Source organism: Entelurus aequoreus, linkage group LG03 (assembly GCF_033978785.1).
Source record: "Entelurus aequoreus isolate RoL-2023_Sb linkage group LG03, RoL_Eaeq_v1.1, whole genome shotgun sequence".
Classification (NCBI taxonomy): domain Eukaryota; kingdom Metazoa; phylum Chordata; class Actinopteri; order Syngnathiformes; family Syngnathidae; genus Entelurus; species Entelurus aequoreus.
The window spans coordinates 88,391,150-88,416,621 of NC_084733.1; the positions used below are offsets into that span (position 1 = coordinate 88,391,150).

Consider the following 25,472-nt stretch of genomic DNA (forward strand, 5'->3'; position numbering starts at 1 on the left):
TGTGGACGCCAGTGCGCGTGCGCAGAACCTACACGCCTCCATTTCGGAGCGCAGCGAGAAAGCCTCTGCGTGTGTGTCTGCGTGCGCATGCGCGCGGGTGTGTGTGTGTTTTCCTTCAATCGCAGCATTTGCATAAAAGGCGTGACGTCGGCCGTGCGTCCCGCGTGCCCATGCCCATATAAGGAGGGGAAGGCTGCGCGGGAACTGGGGGCTCGGCCCCGGTTGCTATGGCACATTGGAGCATGGCGGCAAAGGGGCGTGGCCTCCTGCTCTTTTTTTTTTTTACTACACGCCGCCAGATGGCGAGTCGCGCATTGTTGTTGCGTGACCGATTAGTGGAAAGATTAGAAGAAGCGACTTCATGGTGACGTCATCGCGAACTATCCGGACTAGTTATTGTGTGAATGCTCCAAAATTCATCTATTTATTCAAGTTCTTCTACAGATTTTGGCGCGCTCTACCTTCCACATTTTTCACCCGATTCAAACCGTTCCCAACTTCAAACTGTTCAACCAAAAATTCCCACATTTCCCAAAATTTCCAGGTTTTCCGGGACATTTTTCCAATTCAAAATAAATAGGCCGTTTTTCCACATTTTGCAGCCGATTCATACAAAAAATGAAGTTGTTTTTTGAACTGAAAAAATTCCCGGTTTTCCTGAAATTCCAGGAATTCCGTAATACCATTTCTCAATTCAACATGTTACTACTTCCAACATTTTTCGACCGATTTGAAAAATTCCAACACCAACGATTTCTACGGAGTTACTTTTTATAATTTTTTTATTTAAAAAAAAATTTTTTACACATGTATCGTGCGCACGAGATAGTTTCTCGTGCACACAAGAAACTTTTTATAAAATTATAAAAAAAGGTAAAATTTTTTTTAGAGTACTTGTCTAAAAAAAAAAAAAATAATAATCTTAATTTTTTTATAATTTTATAAAAAGTTTCTCGTGCGCACGACATACATGTCTAAAAAAAAAAAAAAAAAAAATTTATAAAAAAAATATTTCCCCCATGTCCTTTAGGGGCTCCATACATTTCAACTTATTCAGAACATTCAAGTATTTTAACATTTTCCCCAAAAAATTCCATGAAACATTTTTCGAACTTCTACCGTTTCTACATTTTCAACCGATTCATACCAAAAAACAAAGTTGTTTTTTTAACTAGAAAAATTCCCGGTTTTTTATAAAATTATTTTTTTTAAAAAGGAAAAAAATTTTTAGAGTACCTGTCTAAAAAAATTAAAATAAAAATATTTTAATTTTTTTATAATTTTATAAAAAGTTTCTCGTGCGCACGACATACATGTCTAAAAAAAACAACAAAAAATAATTTAAAAAAACATTTCCCCCAAGTATTTTAACATTTTCCCAAAAAAATTCCCGCTTTTCCCAAAATTCCATGAAACATTTTTCGAACTTCTACCGTTTCTACATTTTCAACCGATTCATACCAAAAAACTAAGTTGTTTTTTGAACTAGAAAAATTCCCGGTTTTCCTGAAATTCCGTAATACCATTTGTCAATTCAACATGTTACTATTTCAACATTTTTCCACCAATTTGAAAAATTCCAACACCAACCATTTCAACTCATTCAGAACATTCAAGTATTTGAACATTTTCCAAAAAAAATTCCCGCTTTTCCCAAAATTCCATGAAACATTTTTTGAACTTCCACCGTTTTTACATTTTCAACCGGTTCATACAAAAATTATGTTTTTTTTAACTGGAAAAATTCCTGATTTTCCTGAAAATTACAGGAATTCTGTAATACCATTTCTCAATTCAACATGTTACTACTTCAAACATTTTTCGACCGATTTGAAAAATTCCAACACCAACGATTTCTACGGAGCCCCTAAAGGGACATGGGGGGAAAGTTACTTTTTATAATTTTTAAATTTAAAAACATTTTTTTTAGACATGTATCGTGCGCACGAGATAGTTTCTCGTGCGCACAAGAAACTTTTTATAAAATTTTTTTTTTTTTAAAGTAACATTTTTTTTAGAGTACATGTCTAAAAAAATAAAAATAAAAATATTTTAATTTTTTTATAATTTTATAAAAAGTTTCTCGTGCGCACGACATACATGTCTAAAAAAACAACAACAACAAAAAATAATTAAAAAAAACATTTCCCCCAAGTATTTTAACATTTTCCCCAAAAAATTCCCGCTTTTCCCAAAATTCCATGAAACATTTTTCGAACGTCTACCGTTTCTACATTTTCAACCGATTCATACCAAAAAACAAAGTTGTTTTTTGAACTACAAAAATTCCCGGTTTTCCTGAAATTCCGTAATACCATTTGTCAATTCAACATGTTTCTATTTCAACATTTTTCCACCAATTTGAAAAATTCCAACACCAACCATTTCAACTCATTCAGAACATTCAAGTATTTTAACATTTTCCAAAAAAAATTCCCGCTTTTCCCAAAATTCCATGAAACATTTTTTGAACTTCCACCGTTTTTACATTTTCAACTGATTCATACAAAAATGAAGTTTTTTTGAACTGGAAAAATTCCTGATTTTCCTGAAAATTCCAGGAATTCCGTAATACCATTTCTCAATTCAACATGTTACTACTTCAAACATTTTTCGACCGATTTGAAAAATTCCAACACCAACGATTTCTACGGAGCCCCTAAAGGGACATGGGGGAAAAGTTACTTTTTATAATTTTTTTATTTAAAAATTTTTTTTTTAGACATGTATCGTGCGCACGAGATAGTTTCTCGTGCGCACAAGAAACTTTTTATAAAATTATAAAAATTTAAAAAAGGTTACATTTTTTTTAGAGATACATATCTAAAAAAAAAAAAGATTATTTTTATTTTTTTATAATTTTATAAAAAGTTTCTCGTGCGCACGACATACATGTCTAAAAAAAATTTAAAAAAAATTAAAAAAAATTTCCCCCATGTCCTTTAGGGGCTCCATACATGTCAACTCATTCAGAACATTCGAGTATTTTAACATTTTCCCCAAAAAATTCCCGCTTTTCCCAAAATTCCATGAAACATTTTTCGAACGTCTACCGTTTCTACATTTTCAACAGATTCATACCAAAAAACTAAGTTGTTTTTTTAACTAGAAAAATTCCCGGTTTTCCTGAAATTCCGTAATACCATTTGTCAATTCAACATGTTACTATTTCAACATTTTTCCACCAATTTGAAAAATTCCAACACCAACCATTTCAACTCATTCAGAACATTCAAGTATTTGAACATTTTCCCAAAAAAATTCCCGCTTTTCCCAAAATTCCATGAAACATTTTTTGAACTTCCACCGTTTTTACATTTTCAACTGATTCATACAAAAATGAAGTTTTTTTGAACTGGAAACATTTCTGATTTTCCTGAAAATTCCAGGAATTCCGTAATACCATTTCTCAATTCAACATGTTACTACTTCAAACATTTTTCAACCATTTGAAAAAATCCAACACCAACAATTTCAACTCATTCAGAACATTCGAGTATTTTAACATTTTCCCAAAAAATTCCCGCTTTTCCCAAAATTCCATGAAATTTCAAAGTTCCACAATTCCCATCTTTTTCAACCGATTCATACCATTCCACCTTCAACATATTCCACCATCCTGGAAATTAAAACTACTTTTTTTCAAAGTTAAAAAAAAATTCCAGGATTTTCCAGAATTCCTGGTTTTCCAAAGCCCTATTGCCACCCTTTTTTCTGGTGACTACTCATTTCAACCGCTCCACCGTCAAAACATTCCTCTTAATCAGGACAAAAAACAAAGTTGTTTTTTGAACTGGAAACATTCCCGGTTTTCCTGAAATTCCAGGAATTCCGTAATACTATTGCTCAATTCAACATGTTACTACTTCAACATTTCTCGACTGATTTGAAAAATTCCAACACCAACCATTTCAACTCATTCAAGTATTTTAACATTTTCCCAAAAAATTCCCGCTTTTCCCAAAATTCCATGAAATTTCAAAGTTCCACAATTCCCACATTTTTCACCCGATTCAAACCATTCCAACTTCCCACTGTTCAGCCTATTCGGGAATGGCAGGGTTTCCCTTCACAAATTCCCAGATTTCCCGGAATTCCAGGTTTTCCGGGACATTATTCCCATTCAAAAATATTTGGCCATTTTTTAAACTTCCACCATTTCCACATTTTGCAACCGATTCATACCAAAAAACAGGTGGGTTTTTTTTACAGGAAAAATTCCCGGTTTGCCTGAAATTCCAGGAGTTCCGTAATACCATTTCTCAATTCAACATGTTACTACTTCAACATTTCCCGACCAATTTGAAAAATTCCAACACCAACCATTTCAACTTATTCAGAACATTACATTTTTTTTTTACCAATTTCCCAAAAAATTCCCGCCTTCACCGAAATTCCCATTGAAATCAATGAGACATTCTTCAACGTTCAACAATTCCCACATTTTTCAACTGATTCATACCATTTCAACTTCAACATATTCCGCCATCCTGGAAATTCAAACTACTTTTTTTCAAAGTTAAAAAAAATTGCAGCATTTTCCAGAATTCCTGCTTTTCCAAAGCCCTGAGGACCACTTGAATAGCCCTGATTGTAACTTAAGACTATAGATTTAGAAATCGGTGTTTTCAGTGTCATACAAGTGTAAAAAGAAGTTAACCACTGGAAACAAAACTCACCTGTTTGATGCATACAGAGAAGGCAATCAACTTCACGCGTTGCGGTTTTTTTAACGTAACATAACTGTTCAAGGAGTGTAAAAATAAGTGACAAATACAAGGTGGAAATAAAAATAGATTACCGTATTTTCCGGACTATAAGGCGCACTTAAAATCTTTTTTTTTTTCTTCTCAAAACTCCACAGTGCGCCTTATTACCCGGTGCACCTAATGTACGGAATGATTCTTGTTTTGCTTACCGACCTCGAAGCAATTTTATTTGGTGCATGGTGTAATGATAAGTGTGACCAGTAGATGGCAGTCAAACATAAGAGCTACGTGTAGACTGTAATATGATGGCAATATGACTCAAGTAAATACGGAGCCCCTAAAGGGACATGGGGGGAAAATACATTTTTTATATATATTTTCTTTAAGACATGTATCTTGTGCGCACGAGAAACTTTTTTTAAAGTTATAAAAAAAATTTTTTTAATATATATATATTTTTAGACATAAAATTTTATATATATATATATATTTTTTTTTTTTAGATATGTATCTCGTGCGCAAGAGACATGTCTAAAAAAAATTTTGAAAAATTAATATTATAAAAAAATGTTTTTCCCCCATGTCCCTAAGTAAACAACACCAACATTTTATATGTTCCATTGAAAATATAGAACATTACACACGGCGCTCAAAAATCCATCAAAATGTTTTAGTAGGACTTTGGTAAGCTATGAAGCCACACCGCTTGATGGATTGTAGGCGCATTAAACATAGGAGTATTATTATGGTGTGTGTATAAGGTAAGACATTATCTGGCGTTTTGTTTTGCAAAATTATGCAAAAGCAACTTTTCTTACCTTCTGGTACCTGCTGATCTGTATTTGGGATCTGCATAAATCCTGAAAAATTGCCTGCGTCCGCCTTTGTAGTAAAAACGGCGCATCCTGAAGAGACTTTAAAGAAAGCGGCTTGAAGATGATCTGTAAAACATCATCTATGCAATATTTTGACCAAATAACCACCATTACATGTTATGTAGACCACAAGGAAGTATTTTACATTTAGAAAAAAAAAAATAATATGACTCCTGTCGCGTCAGACCGGTCTTCCTCTCAGGGAATAAAAGACACTGGTCATATATGTTGAGTAAGAAGGACCACCAAGACAGAATAGCAATATTACCAAGTTTTGCACTATATTAATTTATATTATTATATGTTGTCAACTTTGTACTTTTTTTGTTATTATTATTTTTTATGTCATTGCCTGAAATAAATAAATAAATGAAAAAATAAAATAAAAGGAAAAAATAAAGTTTTATTAAAGCTTTAGGTATGGAGCCCCTAAAGGGACATGGGGGAATTTATATATATATATATATATATATATATATATATATATATATATATATATATATATATATATATATATATATATATATATATATTTTTTTTTTTTTTTTTTTCTTCAGACATGTATCTCTTGCGCACGAGAAACTTTTACTAAAAAATTAAAAAATTATACTTTTTTTTTTGTAGACATGTATCTCGTGCACACGAGAAACATGTCTAAATAAAATAAAATGAAAAAAAAAAAGTTTTATTAAAGCTTTAGGTACGGAGCCCCTAAAGGGACATGGGGGAATTTTTATATATATATATTTTTATTTATTTATTTTTATTTTTTATTTTTTTCTTCAGACATGTACCTCGTGCGCACGAGAAACTTTTTCTAAAAAATTAAAAAATTACACTTTTTTTTTTAGACATGTATCTCGTGCACACGAGAAACATGTCTAAAAAATTTTTAAAAAATAACAATTTTTTTTTATAACTTTATAAAAAGTTTCTCGTGCGCACGAGATACATGTCTAAAAACAAAAAAATATATATATATTTTTTATAACTTTATAAAAAGTTTCTCGTGCACACGAGATACATGTCTAAAAAAAAAAATATATGTATATTTTTTATAACTTTATAAAAGATACATGTCTAAAAAAACATGTATTTTAGACAGATACATGTCTAAAAAAAAATAATATATATATATTTTTTTATAACTTTATAAAAAGTTTCTCGTGCGCACGAGATAGTTTTACATGTCTAAAAAAAAATACAAATAAAATTAAAAATTATAAAAAAAAATGTTTTCCCCAATGTCCCCTTAGGGGCTCCGTATTTAGGAGACCAGCTCTTACAATGCGTTAATAGCGGCATCTGGAAGCGGTCTGAAAACAAAAGGAAAGAGTCATCTTATTTAGTATGAAAACAGCCCCTTACCGCCCAGAAAGAACTACAGCCTTACTGTTCTCAAGGGAGTACATTATACTCCCAATACACATTCCAGCGCCTTCCAGGTGAAACACACAGTTTACTAGCGGACATACGATACAAGCACAAAGTGTACATATGTGGAAAATATTAGCTGCTTTAAACATGCCTATTGATAAAGAAAGAACTCTTAAAAATATTCAATGCGCCTTATAATCTGGTGCGCCCTATGGTCCGGAAGATATACGGTAAAACACGTTTAATACTGGACCGAAGGAGCGCTGCAAAAAAATAAACAAGACATTTCCGCTTATTTCATTATTAACTTTAATATGTGACAGCACATTTGTCATAATAAATAACCATTATTATTATTATTGCTCTCTCTAGTCCGTCCGTGTCTGAATGATAACACCAAGAGGCGGGGTTACATATCGTGCCGTGCAGGAGAAAGGCGGGCGTTTCCTTCGCGGCGGAAACGCCACATCCAGCCAATACTTTAGTGGTTTTTGAAGAGACGACATCCACAACTAACGAGGGAGCCGTTTAACCTGGAACAGATGCCACGACACGGGGATCAGAGGAGATATTTACACGGGGGCCCGATATCAGCGTGGCAGGTATCAGCAGAGTCTTTGTCCATTAGAGTGGACATCCGGTGGCGCGAGGAGACATTAAACTAAGAGATTTGGCCATGCGTGTGTTTCCTCCGGGGGGTTAAAGAGCGTGCAAGGAGAAGTTCATCACGTTAAAAAGGTAGACAACAACATGACTCGTACAGCTTAGGAACATTCTAGACTTGGTTGTGATCTTTTGAGTAACCACGCGACTCCACTAGAAGCGTTTGGTACGACAAACCCCAAAAGCGGTGAAGTTGTCACGTCGTGTAAATGGTAAATAAAAACAGAATACAATGATTTGCAAACTTATATTCAATTGAATTGACTGCAAAGACGAGATATTTCACGTTCAAAATGGTAAACTTTGCTATTTTTTGCAAATATTAGCACATTTGGAATATGATGTTTCAAAAAAAGCTGGCACAAGTGGCAAAAAAGACGGAGAAAGTTGAGGAATGCTCATCAAACACTTATTTGGAACATCCCACAGGTGAACGGGCTAATTGGGAACAGGTGGGTGCCATGATTGGGTATAAAAGCAGCGTCCATGAAATGCTCAGTCGTTCACAAACAAGGACGGGGCGAGGGTCACCACTTTGTCGACAAATGCCCGAGCAAATTGTTTAAGGACGACATTTATCAACCAGCTATTGCAAGGAATTTAAGGATTTCACCATCTACGCTCCGTAATATCATCAAAAGGTTCAGAGAATCTGGAGAAATCACTGCACGTAAGCCATGATATTACAGACATTTGATCCCACAGGCGGTACTGCATCAAAAAGCGACATCAGTGTGTAAAGGACATCACCACATGGGCTCAAGAACACTTCAGAAAACCACTGTAAGTAACTACAGTTGGTCGCTGCATCTGTAAGTGCAAGTTAAAACTCCACTATGCAAAGCCACAGCCATTTATCAACAACACCCAGAAACGCCGCCGGCTTCGCTGGGCCCGAGCTCATCTAAGATGGACTGATGCAAAGTGGACAAGTGTTCCGTGGTCTGACGAGTCCCCATTTCAAATAGTTTTTGGAAGCTGTGGACGTCGTGTCCTCCGGACCAAAGAGGGAAAGAACCTTCCGCTATTGCAAGGAATTTAGGGATTTCACCATCTACGGTCTGTAGTATCATCAAAAGGTTCAGAGAATCTGGAGAAATCACGTAAGCCGTGATATTACGGACTTTCACTCCCTCAGGCGGTACTGCATCAAAAAGCGACATCAGTGTGTAAAGGATATCACCACATGGGCTCAGGAACACTTCAGAAAACTAGTCAGTTACTACAGTTGGTCGCTACATCTGTAAGAGCAAGTTAAAACTCTACTATGCAAAGCCACAGGCATTTATCAACAACACCCAGAAACGCCGCCGGCTTCGCTGGGCCCGAGCTCATCTAAGATGGACTGATGCAAAGTGGAAAAAGTGTTCCGTGGTCTGACGAGTCCCCATTTCAAATAGTTTTTGGAAACTGTGGACGTCGTGTCCTCCGGACCAAATAGGGAAAGAACCATCCGCTATTGCAAGGACTTCAGGGATTTCACCATCTACGGTCCGTAATATCATCAAAAGGTTCAGAGAATCTGGAGAAATCACGTAAGCGGTGATATTACGGACTTTCACTCCCTCAGGCGGTACTGCATCAAAAAGCGACATCGGTGTGTAAAGGATATCACCACATGGGCTCAGGAACACTTCAGAAAACCACTGTAAGTAACTACAGTTGGTCGCTGCATCTGTAAGAGCAAGTTAAAACTCTACTATGCAAAGCCACAGCCATTTATCAACAACACCCAGAAACGCCGCCGGCTTCGCTGGGCCCGAGCTCATCTAAGATGGACTGACGCTAAGTGGAAAAGTGTTCTGTGGTCTGACGAGTTCACATTTCAATTTTTGGGGGGAAACTGTGGACAAAGAGGAAAAGAACCATCCAGATTGTTCTAGTGTGAAAGTGTAAAAGGCAGCATGTGTGATGGTATGGGGGTGTATTAGCGCCCAAGACATGGGTAACTTACACATCTGTGAAGGCACCATTAATGCTGAAAGGTACATACAGCTTTTGGAGCAACACATGTTGCCATCCAAGCAACGTTACCATGGACGCCCCTGCTTATTTCAGCACTGAGTGTTGTTAAAAGGAAAGGCCATGTAACACAGTGGTAAAAACGCCCCAGTGACAACTTTTTTGCAATGTGTTGCTGCCATTAAATTCTAAGTTCATGATTTGTAAAAAAAAAAAAACTTGACAAACTTTCTCAGTCTTTTTTGCCACTTGTGCCAGCTTTTTTGAAACATGTTGCAGGCATCAAATTCCAAATGAGCTAATATTTGCAAAAAATAACAAAGTTTCTCAGTGTGGACATGAAATATGTTGTCTTTGCAGTCTGTTCAATTGAATATGGGTTGAAAAGGATTTGCAAATCATTGTATTCCGTTTATATTTACATCGAACACAATTTCCCAACTCATATGGAAACGGGGTTTGTACTACAAGTGCATTGATGTCCCTAAGATGTAAACGTCCAGGCTGCTAAGCCGTCACACCCCCTACTGGTTTTAGCGTACACAAGCTAGGAAAACAAACAAAGTGACCGCCGTTGTGTTGTTTTTTTCCCCACAGTGAAATGACACAAAGGACTACTTCCTGGAGCAAATACAAGCGTGATGACATTGACATCAGGGAACAAGGCAAAAGGTTCGGAGCGTTATGTTACAGCACACCAGAGTCCCACCCGCGTCCCCGTTGGGGCGGGGTCAGAGCGCCACACCTTTGACCAGAGAGCTCTCCAGCGTGACGGTGAACTCGTTGAGCGTGTGCAGGATGCGGGAGAGCGAGTGCATGGCGGAGCGGTCCCGCATCAGAGCGCCGTCTTCGTAGGTCCGCGCCGTCAGGGGACACTCGGCCAGCAGGGGGAGCCACTGGGAGAGGAGTCGGTCCCTAAGAGGACGATAACAAACAAAACGTTCATTTTCTCTAAAATGGACGGTGCGCCTTATAACCTAATGTACGGAATAATTCTGGTTGTGCTTACCGACCTGGAAGCTATTTTATTTGGTACATGGTGTAATGATAAGTGTGACCAGCAGATGGCATCCACACATAAGAGGTACGTGTAGACCAGACCAGGGCTTTACTTCAACATGTAAACAGTACAGTATATGTACTTTATTATCATATATGTAAGTAATTTATGGGTATAAAACATGTAAACAGTACAGTATATGTACTTTATTATCATATATGTAAGTAATTTATGGGTATAAAATATGTAAACAGTACTGTAGGTACTTTATTATCAAATATGTAACTATTTTATGGGTATAAAAGGTACTTCAACATGTAAACAGTACAATATATGTACTTTATTATCATATATGCAAGTATTTTATGGGTATAAAACATGTAAACATGATCAAATATGTAACTATCTTATGGGTATAAAACATGTAAACAATACTGTAGGTAGTTTATTATCAAATATGTAACTATCTTATGGGTATAAAAGGTACTTCAACATGTAAACAGTACAGTATACGTACTTCATTATTATATATGTAAGTATTTTATGGTACAAAACATGTAAAGAGTACAGTATATGTACTTCATTATCATATATGCAAGTATGTTATGGGTACAAAACATGTAAACAGTACTGTAGGTAATTTAGTATCAAATATGTAACTATCTTATGGGTATAAAAAGTACTTCAACATGTAAACAGTACAGTATATGTACTTCATTATTATATATGCAAGTATTTTATGGGTATAAAACATGTAAACAGTACTGTAGGTACTTTATTATCAAATATGTAACTATCTTATGGGTATAAAAGGTACTTCAACATGTAATCAGTACAGTATACATACTTCATTATTATATATGTAAGTATTCTATGGGTACAAAACATGTAAACAGTAAAGTATATGTACTTCATTATCATATATGCAAGTATGTTATGGTACAAAACATGTAAACAATACTGTAGGTACTTTATTATCAAATATGTAACTATCTTATGGGTATAAAGCGTACTTCAACATGTAAACAGTACAGTATATGTACTTCATTATCATATATGCAAGTATTTTATGGGTATAAAACATGTAAACAATACTGCAAGTACTTTATGATCAAATATGTAACTATCTTATGGGTATAAAACATGTAAACAGTACTGTAGGTACTGTAGGTAGTTTATTATCAAATATGTAACTATCTTATGGGTATAAAACATGTAAACAGTACTGTAGGTAGTTTATTATCAAATATGTAACTATCTTATGGGTATAAAACATGTAAACTATACTGTAGGTAGTTTATTATCAAATATGTAACTATCTTATGGGTATAAAACATGTAAACAATACTGTAGGTAGTTTATTATCAAATATGTAACTATCTTATGGGTATAAAACATGTAAACAATACTGTAGGTACTTTAGTATCAAATATGTAACTATTTTATGGGTACAAAACATGTAAACAATACTGTAGGTACTTTAGTATCAAATATGTAACTATCTTATGGGTATAAAAGGTACTTCAACATGTAAAGAGTACAATATATGTACTTAATTATCATATATGCAAGTATTTCATTTATCATTTATTTTATGGGTACAAAACATGTAAACAGTACAGTAGGTACTTTATTATCAAATATGTAACTATCTTATGGGTATAAAACATGTAAACAATACTGTAGGTACTTTATGATCAACTATGTAACTATCTTATGGATATAAAAGGTACTTCAGTACAGTACTACAGTGCTTTCGGTCTCCCCTAGAGGAGGGGGGGGGGGGGGGGTTACCCACATATGCGGTCCTCTCCAAGGTTTCTCATAGTCATTCACCGACGTCCCACTGGGGTGAGTTTTTCCTTGCCCGTATGTGGGCTCTGTACCGAGGATGTCATTGTGGCTTGTACAGCCCTTTGAGACACTTGTGATTTAAGGCTATATAAATAAACATTGATTGATTGATTGATTGATTGATTGACTTCAACATGTAAACAGTACAGTATATGTACTTCATTATCATATATGCAAGTATTTTGAATGACTACATCCGAAGAATATTTATTATGTGCAGTTAATATTATATGTACTTCTAAACAAGAAAGAGGTTTTAACACATCAAACAATCCCATTTTTACCACAGAAATGACCAACGGCTTTGGCGCTGACTTCCGTATCTCGCAAGGAAGCGCATCTGATTGGCTGTCGTTCACACCTAGCCCCACCCCTCTTTCGATGTACGCCAATAAAGAGCTGTGATTGGTTCTAGTCCGATTTTGTCCCACCCATTGACTCGACGAAATTAAATATGCTCGGATTTCGTATTAATACTTTAACTAATGTAACCGAGGCCTTATAAATGTCGCCTATACTGTATAAAACTACAAAATAAACACGGAGGCTCCAGTTTTACACGAGGACCACTTTTATTTTCTTTCTTTCCAAAACCTCCGCTCCACTACCACGTGTCCTCACTTCCGCTCTTAGCGCCTTCAAAATAAGAGCTCAAGGCATATACTGTATAACAGCGTGTACCAGGAACTTAACTAATCAAAGAGGAAAGCCCATAAAAATAGTTTGCTCTAACATTGCAACTGCTTGTGTTATCGTCTTAGTCAACGTGCCTTCGTTTTGATTACTGATACTCTTATTTTTACATGCAATACGCAACTTCCGGTCCAGGGCGGAAGCGGGTCCCCACAAAATGACGCTGCATTTTTCTTTTAAAGACGTATAACAGCTGCTCACCTGACCCCCAGGCAGACCAGCAACTGGAACTTCCCCTCCTTCCCGATATTTCTCGGCGAGGCGTTGATGCAGTTGACGTAATGACAGAGCAAGTCGCAGGGCGGCTCCTTCCGCAGCATCGAGCCCGCCAGGTCGCCATTTTGATCGGCCGTCTCCAGGGAAACCACTGCCTTCTCTACCAGGGGGGCGGAGTCAGACCGACGCGTCAGGGAGTGTAGTTCACATCATTGGCCAGCAGGTGGGGACAGAACTCACCCACAAAGTCCCAGACGAAGACGTTTCGCTGGAAAAGACGGCTGGACTTGAAGCCGTGGAGGAGGAACTTCTCCAGAGAGGCAACCAGACCTCCTTCGCCACATAACAAGACGGTCACGTTTCCTCTCTGCGGACGACAAACATGATTCCAGGTCAACGGCTTCAATAATTAACTTCACAGACAACATTATATATATATATATATACTTGCAGTGTGTATATTGTACATATTACATATTGTTATGAAGGTGTCTGTTACTACATTATATATATACTTGCAGTGTGTATATTGTACATATTACATATTGTTACGAAGGTGTCTTTTACTACATTATATATATACTTGCAGTGTGTCTATTGTTATGAAGGTGTTTGTTTCTACATTATATATATACTTGCAGTGTGTATATTGTACATATTACATATTGTTATGAAGGTGTCTGTTACTACATTATATATATATACTTGCAGTGTGTATATTGTACATATTACATATTGTTATGAAGGTGTCTTTTACTACATTATATATATACTTGCAGTGTGTATATTGTACATATTACACACATTGTTATGAAGGTGTCTTTTACTACATTATATATATATACTTGCAGTGTGTATATTGTACATATTATTATGAAGGTGTCCATTACTACATTATATATATATACTTGCAGTGTGTATATTGTACATATTACATATTGTTATGAAGGTGTCTATTACTACATTATATATATATACTTGCAGTGTGTATATTGTACATATTACATATTGTTATGAAGGTGTCTGTTACTAAATTATATATATACTTGCAGTGTGTACATTGTACATATTACATATTGTTATGAAGGTGTCTTTTACTACATTATATATATATACTTGCAGTGTGTATATTGTACATATTACATATTATTATGAAGGTGTCCATTACTACATTATATATATATATACTTGCAGTGTGTATATTGTACATATTACATATTGTTATGAAGGTGTCTATTACTACATTATATATATATATATACTTGCAGTGTGTATATTGTACATATTACATATTGTTATGGTGTCTATTACTACATTATATATATATACTTGCAGTGTGTATATTGTACATATCACATATTGTTATGAAGGTGTCTATAACTACATTATATATATACTTGCAGTGTGTATATTGTACATATTACATATTGTTATGAAGGTGTCTTTTACTACATTATATATGTACTTGCAGTGTGTATATTGTATATATTACATATTGTTATGAAGGTGTCTGTTACTACATTATATATATACTTGCAGTGTGTATATTGTACATATTACATATTGTTATGAAGGTGTCTGTTACTACATTATATATATACTTGCAGTGTGTATATTGTACATATTACATATTGTTATGAAGGTGTCTATTACTACATTATATATATACTTGCAGTGTGTATATTGTACATATTACATATTGTTATGAAGGTGTCTGTTACTACATTATATATATACTTGCAGTGTGTCTATTATTGTTATGAAGGTGTTTGTTTCTACATTATATATATACTTGCAGTGTGTATATTGTACATATTACATATTGTTATGAAGGTGTCTGTTACTACATTATATATATACTTGCAGTGTGTATATTGTACATATTACATATTGTTATGAAGGTGTCTGTTACTAAATTATATATATATACTTGCTGTGTGTATATTGTACATATTACATATTGTTATGAAGGTGTCTGTTACTACATTTTATATATACTTGCAGTGTGTCTATTATTGTTATGAAGGTGTCTGTTTCTACATTATATATATACTTGCAGTGTGTATATTGTACATATTATATATTGTTATGAAGGTGTCTGTTACTACATTATATATATACTTGCAGTGTGTATATTGTACATATTACATATTGTTATGAAGGTGTCTGTTACTACATTATATATATACTTGCAGTGTGTATATTGTACATATTACATATTGTTATGAAGGTGTCTGTTACTATATTTTATATATATATTTGCAGTTTGTATATTGTACATATTACATATTGTTATGAAAGTGTCTGTTCTTACATTATATATATACTTGCAGTGTGTATATTGTACATATTACACATTGTTATGAAGGTGTCTGTTACTACATTTTATATATACTTGCAGTGTGTCTATTATTGTTATGAAGGTGTCTGTTTCTACATTATATACTTGCAGTGTGTATATTGTACATATTACATATTGTTATGAAGGTGTCTGTTACTATATTTCATATATATAGTTGCAGTTTGTATATTGTACATATTACATATTGTTATGAAAGTGTCTGTTACTACATTATATATATACTTGCAGTGTATATTGTACATATTACACATTGTTATGAAGGTGTCTGTTACTACATTATATATATATTGTACATATTACATATTGTTATGAAGGTGTCCGTTACAAAAAAGTGCAGTTCTCCTTCACATTGAGGTATTATTGTATGGCAAAAAGGGTGCACTGCCTGGCTGCAACCAGCAGAGGCGCTGTTGAGCTTCAAGTAGTTTTCTGTCCATCCATCCAGTAAGTATACACACCTCTTGTTCAGGTTTGTGGAAGTGTTTGACCAGGTTGTTGGCCGCCTCCCTCATGTCCTCGTGTACTTCAACAGACATCACTCCTGTGAGAGGACAACAAGACAAACATGAGAAGCTTCCCAACAAGTGGCTCAGCCTTTGTGGGTGAGGAGTGAAAGTGTCGTCAGTACGCACTGGTTCGGTTGCCGAGCGACCCCAGCACGGCCCGCATGCCCTGGGAAGGCGAGGCCAGCTCCTGCGGCGGCGGCGGCGTCCCCGTCCACCTTCCGGAATCCTCGTCTCCGCCCGGGGACACCAGCTGACCGATGAGGACTCGCTCCAGGCTGCCGTCGCCCACGCCTTTGCCCAGCCAGCGACCGCACGGGAACCTGTCGGGGGAAAAAGGAAGATTCGGACAAATTGGAAGAGGAAATGGCGCACACCTGCGGTCTAACGAAGCAAAGCGAATCCCCAAATATGTCAAAGTGAACAAAAAAAGTCTCTTATTTTGATGCATCGTATAAATGAATGACGGCAAAATGTAAATAAAAAAATAATCAAATAAAAAAATCATAATTGTAAGTAGACATGTCCGATATCGGCCGATAAATGTTTCAAAATGTAATATCGGAAATTATTGGTATGGTTTTTTTTATTATCGGTATCGTTTTTTAAATTTTTTTATTTATCTTTTTTAAATTAAATCAACATAAAAAACACAAGATACACTTTCAATTAGTGCACCAACCCAAAAAACCTCCCTTTCTGTTATCAATATTCTGGTTCCTACATTATATATCAATATATATCAATACAGTCTGCAAGGGATACAGTCCGTAAGCACACATGATTGTGCGTGCTGCTGCTCCACTAATAGTACTAACCTTTAACACTTAATTTGAGTCATTTTCATTCATTACTAGTTTCTATGTAACTGTTTTTATATTGTTTTACTTTCTTTTTTATTCAAGAAAATGTTTTTTTATTTATTTATCTTATTTTATTCAATAATTTTAAAAAAAAGGACCTTATCTTCACCATACCTGGTTGTCCAAATTAGGCATAATAATGTGTTAATTCCACGACTGTATATATCGGTATCGGTTGATATCGGTATCAGTAATTAAGAGTTGGACAATATCGGAATATCGGTAAAAAAGCCATTATCGGACATCCCTAATTGTAAGCATACTTTGGTAGGTTTAATGGTTTTTGGAAACTGTGGACGTCGTGTCCTCCGGACCAAAGAGGAAAAGAACCATCCGGATTGTTCTGGGCGCAAAGTGTAAAAGCCAGCATGTGTGATGGTATGGGGGTGTATTAGTGCCCAAGACATGGGTAACTTACACATCTGTGAAGGCACCATTAATGCTGAAAGGTACATACAGGTTTTGGAGCAACGTTATCATGGACGCCCCTGCTTATTTCAGCGAGACAATGCCAAGTCACGTGTTACAACAGCGTGGCTTCGTAGTAAAAGAGTGCGGGTACTAGACTGGCCTGCCTGTAGTCCAGACCTGTCTCCCATTGGTGCAATATGAAGGCTTAAATATGAGAAGGGAGACTGTTGAACAACTTAAGCTGTACATCAAGAATTCCACTTCAAAAATGTGTCTCCTCAGTTCCCAAACCTTTACTGAGTGTTGTTAAAAGGAAAGGCCATGTAACACAGTGGTAAAAAATGCCCCCCCGTGACAACTTTTTTGCATTTTTCAACTTTCACTCGCTCTTACTTGTAGGTGTGCCCCGTGATCTCGTTGTAGACCATTACGCAGTCGATGAGACACTTGGCCAGCAGGCCCGAGTTCTCCTGTCCCAGCTGCAAAGTGCTCAGCCGGCCCAGGTTCTTGCACTAGTGGCACAAAAAAGAATACCTCGTGTCTGTAATGTTGCTATTCAAAAAACGTGATTAGCGTGACGGACCTGGAAGGAAATATCCTGCGTGTTCTTGGGGATCTGTCGGACCCCTGAATCTCCCATCTCTCCCGACACACACACCCAGGGGTTGACGGTCGCCATGGCAATGCTGAGCTTCTTCATGGGGATGATCGCCACCCGGTACGGAATATCTGTTCATGAAGAGGAAATGTCTTTTTTTCCCCGATACGAAACAAGACGAGTCCGACTCACCGATGGAGTGGAAGGCCCGCGTGAAGCAGAGGTAGTCCACCGTGTTGAGGGAGAGAAGATGGAACAGGAACTGCTCCCGCTCTTCCTCGCAGAGCAGGAAGGCGTGAGGTTTGTACAAGTGCCTGGGCGTCCGAAACACGGCGGGGACGGTCAGTGACGGAGAGATGAGGTCAGTCGGCCATTTTGTTCATTCACCTGAGCAACTCCTGGTTGGTGAGCAGCTCTTTGAGGTGCTGAGACAGCATCTTCTTCTCCAGGGCTAAACTTATCCACGCTCGGGCTTGGCCCACCTCAGATAGACCCTCACTCATAGTTTGGATAAACCTGAAAAATAAATAACGTATGCAGGCATGTGATTGGAACTTCATGAAAAAGACTGAAAATAAGCCGGGGGTTTGCATCCACAGGAACCACATGGGTGAGCCTACTCTATACAGTATTTACAACCTTACTAGTGTTCACTTCACAGCCACAGATGGTTCATCTACTTATTGACATTATTTACACATTACTTTGTCTGTTTCAGTCACTATGTTATTTAGTCACTACAGTAATTACAACTTGTGTTCACATCCACAGGAACCACATGGGTTAGCCTACTCTATACAGTATTTACAACCTTACTAGTGTTCACTTCACAGCCACAGATGGTTCATCTACTTATTGACATTATTTTGTCTGATTTAATCACTACAGTAATTGTGTTGACATCCACAGGAACCACATGGGTGAGCCTACTCTATACAGTATTTACAACCTTACTAGTGTTCACTTCACAGCCACAGATGGTTCATCTACTTATTGACCTTATTTACACATTACTTTGTCTGATTCAGTCACTATGTTATTTAGTCACTACAGTAATTGTGTTGACATCCACAGGAACCACATGGGTTAGCCTACTCTATACAGTATTTACAACCTTACTAGTGTTCACTTCACAACCACAGATGGTTCATCTATTTATTGACATTATTTACACATTACTTTGTCTGTTTCAGTCACTATGTCATTTAGTCACTACAGTAATTACGTGTGTTGACATCCACAGGAACCACATGGGTGAGCCTACTCTATACAGTATTTACAACCTTACTAGTGTTCACTTCACAGCCACAGATGGTTCATCTACTTATTGACCTTATTTACACATTATTTTGTCTGATTCAGTCACTATGTTATTTAGTCACTACAGTAATTGTGTTCACATCCACAGGAACCACATGGGTGAGCCTACTCTATACAGTATTTACAACCTTACTAGTGTTCACTTCACAGCCACAGATGGTTCATCTACTGTACTTATTGACATTATTTACACATTACTTTGTCTGTTTCAGTCACTATGTTATTTAGTCACTACAGTAATTACAACTTGTGTTCACATCCACAGGAACCACATGGGTTAGCCTACTCTATACAGTATTTACAACCTTACTAGTGTTCACTTCACAGCCACAGATGGTTCATCTACTTATTGACATTATTTTGTCTGATTTAATCACTACAGTAATTGTGTTGACATCCACAGGAACCACATGGGTGAGCCTACTCTATACAGTATTTACAACCTTACTAGTGTTCACTTCACAGCCACAGATGGTTCATCTACTTATTGACCTTATTTACACATTACTTTGTCTGATTCAGTCACTATGTTATTTAGTCACTACAGTAATTGTGTTGACATCCACAGGAACCACATGGGTTAGCCTACTCTATACAGTATTTACAACCTTACTAGTGTTCACTTCACAACCACAGATGGTTCATCTATTTATTGACATTATTTACACATTACTTTGTCTGTTTCAGTCACTATGTCATTTAGTCACTACAGTAATTACGTGTGTTGACATCCACAGGAACCACATGGGTGAGCCTACTCTATACAGTATTTACAACCTTACTAGTGTTCACTTCACAGCCACAGATGGTTCATCTACTTATTGACCTTATTTACACATTATTTTGTCTGATTCAGTCACTATGTTATTTAGTCACTACAGTAATTGTGTTCACATCCACAGGAACCACATGGGTGAGCCTACTCTATACAGTATTTACAACCTTACTAGTGTTCACTTCACAGCCACAGATGGTTCATCTACTGTACTTATTGACATTATTTACACATTACTTTGTCTGTTTCAGTCACTATGTTATTTAGTCACTACAGTAATTACAACTTGTGTTCACATCCACAGGAACCACATGGGTTAGCCTACTCTATACAGTATTTACAACCTTACTAGTGTTCACTTCACAGCCACAGATGGTTCATCTACTTATTGACATTATTTTGTCTGATTTAATCACTACAGTAATTGTGTTGACATCCACAGGAACCACATGGGTGAGCCTACTCTATACAGTATTTACAACCTTACTAGTGTTCACTTCACAGCCACAGATGGTTCATCTACTTATTGACCTTATTTACACATTACTTTGTCTGATTCAGTCACTATGTTATTTAGTCACTACAGTAATTGTGTTGACATCCACAGGAACCACATGGGTTAGCCTACTCTATACAGTATTTACAACCTTACTAGTGTTCACTTCACAACCACAGATGGTTCATCTATTTATTGACATTATTTACACATTACTTTGTCTGTTTCAGTCACTATGTCATTTAGTCACTACAGTAATTACGTGTGTTGACATCCACAGGAACCACATGGGTGAGCCTACTCTATACAGTATTTACAACCTTACTAGTGTTCACTTCACAGCCACAGATGGTTCATCTACTTATTGACCTTATTTACACATTATTTTGTCTGATTCAGTCACTATGTTATTTAGTCACTACAGTAATTGTGTTCACATCCACAGGAACCACATGGGTGAGCCTACTCTATACAGTATTTACAACCTTACTAGTGTTCACTTCACAGCCACAGATGGTTCATCTACTGTACTTATTGACATTATTTACACATTACTTTGTCTGTTTCAGTCACTATGTTATTTAGTCACTACAGTAATTACAACTTGTGTTCACATCCACAGGAACCACATGGGTTAGCCTACTCTATACAGTATTTACAACCTTACTAGTGTTCACTTCACAGCCACAGATGGTTCATCTACTTATTGACATTATTTTGTCTGATTTAATCACTACAGTAATTGTGTTGACATCCACAGGAACCACATGGGTGAGCCTACTCTATACAGTATTTACAACCTTACTAGTGTTCACTTCACAGCCACAGATGGTTCATCTACTTATTGACCTTATTTACACATTACTTTGTCTGATTCAGTCACTATGTTATTTAGTCACTACAGTAATTGTGTTGACATCCACAGGAACCACATGGGTTAGCCTACTCTATACAGTATTTACAACCTTACTAGTGTTCACTTCACAACCACAGATGGTTCATCTATTTATTGACATTATTTACACATTACTTTGTCTGTTTCAGTCACTATGTCATTTAGTCACTACAGTAATTACGTGTGTTCACATCCACAGGAACCACATGGGTGAGCCTACTCTATACAGTATTTACAACCTTACTAGTGTTCACTTCACAGCCACAGATGGTTCATCTACTTATTGACCTTATTTACACATTATTTTGTCTGATTCAGTCACTATGTTATTTAGTCACTACAGTAATTGTGTTCACATCCACAGGAACCACATGGGTGAGCCTACTCTATACAGTATTTACAACCTTACTAGTGTTCACTTCACAGCCACAGATGGTTCATCTACTGTACTTATTGACATTATTTACACATTACTTTGTCTGTTTCAGTCACTATGTTATTTAGTCACTACAGTAATTTCAACGTGTGTTGACATCCACAGGAACCACATGGGTGAGCCTACTCTATACAGTATTTACAACCTTACTAGTGTTCACTTCACAGCCACAGATGGTTCATCTACTTATTTACATTATTTACACATTATTTTGTCTGATTCAGTCACTATGTTATTTAGTCACTACAGTAATTGTGTTCACATCCACAGGAACCACATGGGTGAGCCTACTCTATACAGTATTTACAACCTTACTAGTGTTCACTTCACGGCCACAGATGTTCTGTAACCAAAGGCGATGGCTGTTTACGACCCCCCTCCCTTAGAAACAGCTGTTGCCATGTAATCAGGGAAAGTCCAAATAAAAGAGGACGTACAATCTTTCGCCAGGCGTCTCTCCTCAATTAATAATAATAATAATACCTGGGATTTATATAGCGCTTTTCTAAGTACCCAAAGTCGCTTTACATGTTAAAAAACCATCATTCATTCACACCTGGTGGTGGTAAGCTACTTTCGTAGCCACAGCTGCCCTGGGGTAGACTGAGCCAAATTGAACTCCGTCTCTCTGGCGAAAGATTGTACGCCTCGTCTTTTATTTGGACTTTCCCTGATTACATGGCAACAGCTGTTTCTAAGGGAGGGGGGTCGTAAACAGCCATCGCCTTTGGTTACAGAACATTTATCCATAGGCGTACAATCTTTCGCCAGGCGTCTCTCCTCAATTGAGCCAAATTTAACTCCGTCTCTCTGGCGAAAGATTGTACGCCTCCTCTTTTATTTGGACTTTCCCTGATTACATGGCAACAGCTGTTTCTAAGGGAGGGGGGGTCGTAAACAGCCATCGCCTTTGATTACAGAACAGTCAAAAGAAAAGAATAGACTCGGGTCAAGACAATATCTTTCTGTTGATTACAACACATGAAAGAAACAGAACACCTTCATGTTGCTTCCCATCCTACACAGTGGAGTTTTACAAGCCTTCTGCTTGGTAGGATTAAAGACAGCTTTTGTCTTCTAGCCGGGAACTCATTGAAACACAAAGTTTTGTGATAACTTAGATACAATTATTCTGACAGGTACCACATTTTATTATGGTAAAAGTAGTCTACTAGTAGTAGACTAGTAGAGTAGCCATGAGCAAAGAAAGTATTCTACCTCATATCTTGTACCAAAGATCCTCGCAGGAGAAGCGTGGCATCATCAAATGTTCTCTGCTCGGATCCTGAAAAATAAAACATACGAGGATTAAATGTGGCTGTTAGACATGACATCATACATCACTGGTGTCTAACCAGATCTAACATAATGCTACAAGTGTGGATCAGACCTGGAGACTCTGCTGGTATGTCTGTCTTCGGCAGGGTGGCCTGGTAATGAAGCAGGTGGGACCACAGAGCTGACTTCCCCTGCTCACAACAAATAAAAAACACCATAATATTGAGTGTGTATGAGTGCTGCCTAGTACACCATAAACAACTAGATGAGGCTATTCCTGAAGGAATTGCGTGTGAATGCTCCAATGCTGGAGTTGAACTGAAATCCTGGAATTTTTTTTTAAATTGTTGAATTAGAGCACACAATTCCCAAACAGGCTGAATATTTTGAAGTTGGAACGGTTTGAATCAGATGAAAAATGTGGGAGTTGTGGAACTTTGAAGAATGTTCCATTGATTTCAATGGGAATTTCCCAAAAACTTTGGGAATTTCAGGAAAAGAGGGATTTTTTTTGAAAATGGTAAAAAACTTGAATGGTCTGAATGAGTTGAAATGGTTGGTGTTGGAATTTTTCAAATCGGTGGAGAAATGTTGAAGTAGTAACATGTTCAATTAAGAAATCAATCAATCAATCAATCAATGTTTATTTATATAGCCCATGGAATTCCTGGAATTTTGGGGAAAAACGGGAAATTTTCCAGTTAAAAAAACAACTGTTTTTTGTCCTGATTAAGAGGAATGTTTTGATGGTGGAACGGTTGAAATGCGTTGAAAAATGTGGGAGGAGTAGTCGCCAGAGAAAAGGGTGGAAATAGGGCTTTGGAAAACTAGGAATTATGGAAAATCCTGGAATGTTTTTGAACTTGGAAAAATGGTAGTTTGAATTTCTAAGATGGTACAATGTGTTGAAGGTGGAATGGTTTGAATAGGTTGAAAAATGTGGAAATGGTGGACGTTGGAAAAATGGCCAATTCATTTTGAATGGGAAAAATGGCCCGGAAAACCTGGAATTCTGGGAAATCTGGGAATTTTGAGAATTTGTCGAGGGAAAGCCCGCGATTACCGAATAGGCTGAACAGTTTGAATCAGATGAAAATGTGGGAGTTGTGGAACTTTGAAGAATGTCCCATTCATTTCAATGGGAATTTCTCAAAAACTTTGGGAATTTCAGGAAAAGAGGGATTTTTTTTGAAAATGGTAAAAAACTTGAATGGGCTGTATGAGTTGAAATGGTTGGTGTTGGAATTTTTCAAATCGGTGGAGAAATGTTGAAGTAGTAACATGTTGAATTGAGAAATGGTATTACGGAATTCCTGGAATTTCGGGAAAACAGGGAATTTTTCCAGTTCAAAAATCAACTTTTTTTTTGTCCTGATTAAGAGGAATGTTTTGACAGTGGAACGGTTGGAATGCGTTGAAAAATGTGTAAGGAGTAGTCGCCAGAAAAAAGGGTGGAAATGGGGCTTTGGAAAACCAGGAATTATGGAATGTTTTTGAACTTGGAAAAAGGATAGTTTGAATTTCTAGGATGGTACAATGTGTTGAAGGTGGAATGGTTGAAAGCGGTTGAAAAATGTGGAAATGGTGGAAGTTGGGAAAAATGGCCAATTCATTTTGAATTGGAAAAATGGCCCGGAAAACCTGGAATTCTGGGAAATCTGGGAATTTTGAGAATTTTTCGAGGGAAAGCCCGCGATTACCAAATAGGCTGAACAGTTTCAAGTTGGAACGGTTTGAATCAGATGAAAATGTGGGAGTTGTGGAACTTTGAAGAATGTCCCATTGATTTCAATGGGAATTTCCCAAAAACTTTGGGAATTTCGGGAAAAGCGGGACATTTTTTGAAAATGGTAAAAAACTTGAATGGCCTGAATGACTTGAAATGGTTGGTGTTGGAATTTTTCAAATCGGTGGAGAAATGTTGAAGTAGAAACATGTTGAATTGAGGAATGGTATTACGGGATTCCTAGAATTTCGGGGAAAACCAGGAATTTTTCCAGTTCAAAAAACAACTTAGTTTTTTGTCCTGATTAAGAGGAATGTTTTGATGGTGGAACGGTTGAAATGCGTTGAAAAATGTGGAAGGAGTAGCCGCCAGAGAAAAGGGTGGAAATAGGGCTTTGGAAAACCAGGAATTCTGGAAAACCCTGGAATGTTTTTGAACTTGGAAAAAGGGTAGTTTGAAT

The 25,472-nt window shown here is 36.7% G+C and overlaps 1 protein-coding gene across 1 annotated transcript in view; it reads right to left on the reverse strand.

Moving 5' to 3' along the window:
• Positions 1 to 7,025: 7,025 nt before the first annotated feature.
• The window catches only part of LOC133647037 (DENN domain-containing protein 5B-like), a 67,944-nt gene continuing 49,497 nt past the window's right edge, over positions 7,026 to 25,472 (reverse strand). Inside the window, exons 11-21 of the mRNA XM_062043088.1 lie at positions 23,399 to 23,477; positions 23,227 to 23,293; positions 18,474 to 18,602; positions 18,279 to 18,400; positions 18,072 to 18,217; positions 17,882 to 18,000; positions 16,344 to 16,537; positions 16,170 to 16,252; positions 13,590 to 13,716; positions 13,335 to 13,509; positions 7,026 to 10,501 (exon numbers count right to left, since the gene is read on the reverse strand). Of these exons, the coding sequence (XP_061899072.1) occupies positions 10,318 to 10,501; positions 13,335 to 13,509; positions 13,590 to 13,716; positions 16,170 to 16,252; positions 16,344 to 16,537; positions 17,882 to 18,000; positions 18,072 to 18,217; positions 18,279 to 18,400; positions 18,474 to 18,602; positions 23,227 to 23,293; positions 23,399 to 23,477 (1,425 nt within the window). The 3' untranslated portion in view covers positions 7,026 to 10,317. The remainder of the gene's footprint in view (positions 10,502 to 13,334; positions 13,510 to 13,589; positions 13,717 to 16,169; positions 16,253 to 16,343; positions 16,538 to 17,881; positions 18,001 to 18,071; positions 18,218 to 18,278; positions 18,401 to 18,473; positions 18,603 to 23,226; positions 23,294 to 23,398; positions 23,478 to 25,472) is intronic.